The sequence below is a fragment of the Electrona antarctica genome (assembly GCF_951216825.1).
Source record: "Electrona antarctica genome assembly, contig: scaffold_1397, whole genome shotgun sequence".
In the NCBI taxonomy this organism is placed as follows: Eukaryota; Metazoa; Chordata; class Actinopteri; order Myctophiformes; family Myctophidae; genus Electrona; species Electrona antarctica.
This window is the reverse complement of record NW_027638701.1, coordinates 1-5000: the sequence shown is the minus strand read 5'-3', so window position 1 is coordinate 5000 and position 5000 is coordinate 1. Positions and strand designations below refer to the sequence as shown.

The following is a 5000-nucleotide window of genomic DNA, read 5'->3' as shown; positions in this document are numbered from 1 at the left end:
AGTAACAAAATATATATATAAAAAAATGCCTAAATAAAAATGTATACCTGCACATGCCAAAATACAAACTCCAATAAATACAGAAATTATTGCACAGTTAAAGGCTCCACATAATATGTCATGACTCAACTGATTGATTGTTTAAAACGGAACGCCTAACGAGGCAGTTTCGACAGCTTCAATTGGTGTCAATATCGGTTTTGTTTTTCTCAGTTGGCAGTTTCTCAGGCAAAAGAAATAAAAGATTAAAAAAAAAAACACAAAATTAACCCAAATTAATATTTCAGAAATAGAAAGAGTATCCAGCTACCCCATTTTGTAATTTTCCTTTTTTTTTTCTTTCTTTCTTTTCTTTTTTTTTTTTTTTAGTCAAAGTGTGGTGCAGGGTGTGGAAATGGGGGTCAGGGGACAGGGCCGGGGGGAGGGGAGGGAGGGGAGGGGAGGGGAGGAGGGGGGACCTGACTTTTTTTTAACTTCTCTCGGCCTGTTCAATTTTGACCTCACTGGTCATCAAGTGTTCGCCGTGCCACTTTTTCATGTGTTTCTCCAGAGTGCTGTACACACTGAAGGGCATTTGGCAAATGTCACAGCGGTAGACGTCCTTACCGAGCTGGCCGTGCGTCTTCATGTGGCGCGTGAGCTTGGAGCTCTGGGCGCAGGCGTAGTTGCACAGCTCGCACTTGTACGGCCGCTCGCCCGTGTGGCTGCGCCGGTGCACCGTCAGGTTGCTGCAGTTCTTGAACACCTTGCCGCAGTACTCGCACGTGTCGCTCCGCCGGCTCTCCTTGGAGCCCGGCCGGCCCCCGCCCGGCCCGCCCAGGTGGGGCGTGCTGCCCCCGCTGGCGGTGCCGCTGCGGCCCGAGAGGCCGCCGTCCAGCAGGTCCCCCGGCGGCGTGGAGAAGCGCAGGCTGCCGTTCTCGGACGAGTGCTCCGAGGACGTGGCGAAGGGCGATTGTCGGGAGTCGCTGAAGCCCAGGAAGGGGTCCTTGATGAAGTGGCGCGAGGCGGCGTAGCCCACCAGCCACTGGGAGTAGACGTTCTCGGAGGGGATGAGCGGTGCCGGCGGCATGATGTCCTGCAGGTCCTTCTCGATCTTGATCCTCTTGTTGTGGGACGAGTTGTTGGACAGGCTGGGGCTGGTGATGGGCGTGGGCTTGCGGTTGAACAGGCCCGAGAAGGAGTCGCCCGAGCCGCAGTTCCTGCCGTTGATGGCGGTCCGCTCCTCCTGCTGCTGGTGGTGGTGGTGGTGGTGGTGGTGGTTGTCCATCTCCCCGGCCACCGAGTCCTCGTCGCCGGTGTCCCGCTGTCCGTCCGCCGAGCCCCGCTTGGCGAAGGGCGTCGTGCGCTTACGATTGTCGACGATCAGGTTGTTGTACTGCTGCATGGCGCCGAGCGCCACCACGGCCCCGGCGTCCGCCATCTTCCCCAGGGTGGCCGACGCCGACAGCGTCAGCGGCTTCTCCTCCGTCGGCGGCGGCGGCGGCGGCTTGTTGGCGCCGTTCTCGCGGTTGCGGTAGAACTCGGACTCCATGCTGAAGTTGGACTCCGGCCGGCTCTCGTTCTCCAGCTCCTCCTCCAGCTCCTCCTCCTCCTCCTCCTCGTTGCCCTCGCCGTGGAAGTCTCCGTCGCGGTTCTTCATGCCCTCGCCGGTCGTCACGTCGCTGGTGCCGGGCTCCGGCGAGCCGCTGGTGGCCGACAGGCCGTCGTCGGAGCGGCCGCCCGTCAGCGAGCCGGCCTTGTGCATGTGCGTCTTCATGTGGCGCTTCAGCTTGCTGGCCTGCGAGCAGGCGTGGTCGCACAGCTGGCACTTGTAGGGCTTCTCGCCCGTGTGGCTGCGCCGGTGCACCACCAGGTTGCTCTGGAACTTGAAGCTCTTGCCGCAGAACTCGCACGACTTTTGCTTGAGCGTCTGCTGCTGCTGCTGCTGCGGCGGCGTGGTGCTGTTGGGCGGCATGGGCGGCATGCTGGGAGGAGGCGTGCTCAGAAAGGGCGACTTGGGCCCGCCCTGGAAGGGGTTGTGGTTGTTGGGGTTGAGCAGGCGGTGCATAGGGTTGGCGACCACGCCCCCCCGGCCGACGCCGGGCGAGAGCGGCGGGGTGGCGCCGCTGTTGTTGCTGCTGTTGTTGTTATTGTTGTTGTTGTTGCCGGCGAGCTCGCGGAGCCGCCGCGAGAAGTCCATGGACTGGGACTCCATGGCCATGGGCGTGAGGCGCATCACCCGCTCGAAGGCACTGGGGTGCTGGGAGATGAGGCCCATCTCCTCGGCGCTGAGGCGCTCCAGGCGATGGGGGTCCAGGTGGAGGGGGGGGGTGGCGGGGCGGTGGCGGGCTGACGAAGGGCGGCGTGTTGAGGGAGAGGCGGCCGGACTCCAGGAAGCCCGGCGGCGGCGGCGGCAGGGTCTCCCCCCGGAGCAGCGGCCCGGCCGCCATCCGCAGCAGGTGGAAGGGGTTGCTGTCGCCCAGGAAGCTGGCGAGCGGCGACGGCGGTATGGCGTCGTGGGAGGAGGAGGAGCCTCCGTGCAGGGAGGACAGCGGTGGGAGGGTGATGCGTGGCGTGAGGCCGGCGCCGGCGCCCCCCGACGGGCTGGACTCCAGGTAGATGCGGATGCCGTGCGCGTGCTGCGCGTGCTGCAGCAGGAACCAGGCGCTGGGGAAGGGCTGCTTGCACGTGGTGCAGGTGTAGCTGACGGGCTCGTCCCGGCCCCCTGCAACACATAGCAAAGACACACACACACACACACACACACACACGCACACACACACACACACACACACACACACACATAACACACATGTGTTAAAGTCGTTCACACCGAGAAAAGGCCACAAAAAAACAACAAACATTTGCTCTAATTCAAAATGCATGCAGTCAAAATAATGAAATATGCATATGAAAAAGGGAGAATTTCCACATTGAGGTCTACAAATGTACATATTTATGTGTGTGTACGTCCGAAATGTCAGTATGTATGAGAAAAAGTAAAAAAAGGCCCTCATCAAACCCTGTACACTCAAGATAATGTCCCCACTATACCACGCTTAGATCTCCATATATGGAGCTGACCTGTTCTGACATTCCATATGTTGATCTGACCTCATCAAACCCTGTACGCTCAAGACACGCTCCATATATGGCCGGTACAAGCTTCTCGCCCTCAGGCGTCTTACTGGATATTATCTTGTATTTGTGCAACCGTAATTGCCAGCGTTGAAAACACTCTATCGTGCGTGTAGTCGGTATTATGTGATAACAGCTTGCACTTTGTATACTTGTTGCCTATAATCCCCCCCCCCGGTATAGCCATGTGGAACGCATCGTGTCGCACAAACGGCACGTACTCATCACGCTTTTTTTGACAAGTGCATTTCCACAGTATAGTCACAGTGGAATTGGCCCTCACTGTGGGAGCTATAGGCGCTGGACCCACGCGTAGAGCACTCCCTATAATCTCTCGCTTTCTAAAAAGAAAGAAAAAAAGCGAACTTATGACTTTGGGGTGCGTGCAGCGTGTGTGCGTGCGTGTGTGCGCGCGAGGAATCACTCCAAGCAGAGAGAGAGAGAGAGACTCTAATCACCAGGCAAAGCTAATATGGCCGCGCACAAGGACTACAGTAAGTAGTAACACCATGAAGTGCAGTTTAGGGAACTCTTATCGCACTCTTCTGCAAATAAAGCACTCCCTTTACCATCCTCTCACCCCCCCCCCCCCCCCCCCCCCTCTGGAGAATAAAGGAAATAGAAGGGAAGGCGAAGGGAAGGGGGGTGGTGTGGGGGGGGGGGGGGGTGGAAGGGCAGACAAACGAGTACATCAAAGATAAATGGTGTCTCTAATAAAGACGGATAACTTAAGAGCTCCGAAAGGCAGAGAGAGAGCCTGCATGCAAAGTGACACCGTGGAGCTTATTATTATTTTGACAGTATATATTCACTTTTAAAAGGAGGGGGAATGCTTATAAATATCACTAGCAAGTTAGAAGCATATATATATATATATATATATATCCGGGTTTCGGGAGCACCCGTGCACCGAGGGGAATCATTCACGCCTCACGTTATTTGGGCTAAAGGAAACGCGGTGAGCGATTCAACGGCGTTTATGCATCACAACTTCCACGTCCTCATTTCCTAATTCTTATTTTTTTTTGCTATATATTATATGGGAGCTTCTCCTCCCGAGTCTGTCTCCCAGCGCGTGGAGGGGGAAACCCATTCAATGAATGTGAAAACAGGCAGTCGACAAGCTTGTAGATCGGCTATTTTCACTTGTTTTGGGGTCAAACATCTAATCTCTAATTTCGGGTCTCGACCTGAAACGATTTGGAACCGGAAGCTTTTTGGAATTGTTGTGTTGTTGTCATGAAGGTGTCGCCCCGTTCCACGGGAGGATTTCACCCATTTTGACCTGAGATCAGATTCTAAAAATGTCTTCTACATCCTGACAGTTTTCTGAAAAAGCTATGTTTCTATGTCAGTCGTTCTTCGATTTATCAAAAATAGCAGACCTACAAGCTCGTTGACAGGTGAGGTGGGGTGGGGGGGGGGTGGGGGGCTGCACACACACGCTATAGCAGAGGGGGCGGCGTTGTCAATCAATCGCGACAAACACTATATATCAAAGTCTCCCGGAGAAAAAAAATATCTTCTTTCTTTATTTATTTTTTTCCGTCCTAAGGAAAACTCCTCCAAGACGAATCAATACAGGTTCACGGGAGCGAAAGGCATCGGCTAGACTTTGATCGAGATTGCTGCGAGGAGAGTGTGTGTGTGTGTGTGTGTGTGTGTGTGTGTGTGTGTGTGTGCGTGTGCTTGTGCGTGTGTGTGTGTGAGAGAGAGAGAGAGAGAGAGAGAGAGGGAGAGAGAGAGAGGGAGGGAGGGAGGGAGGGGGTGAGGTGTTAAAGACTGGGGGATTGCTTGGTTCTGTACTTTAGACTAGAAAGTAACTAATTGATGGCAGTGTCTCTATGTAGCACAAAGACGCACGCACGCACGCACGCACGCAC

General features: G+C 55.2%; 1 protein-coding gene across 1 annotated transcript in view; it reads right to left on the bottom strand.

Annotated features, from left to right (window-relative positions):
• LOC306917820 (B-cell lymphoma/leukemia 11B-like) overlaps positions 1-2704 on the bottom strand; it is a gene marked incomplete at its 5' end in the record, with an annotated part of 4656 nt that extends 1952 nt beyond the window's left edge. The window contains 2 exon segments of the mRNA XM_079530723.1: positions 607-2308; positions 2310-2704. Of these exon segments, the coding sequence (XP_079386849.1) occupies positions 607-2308; positions 2310-2704 (2097 nt within the window).
• Between the last annotated feature and the right edge of the window lie 2296 nt (positions 2705-5000).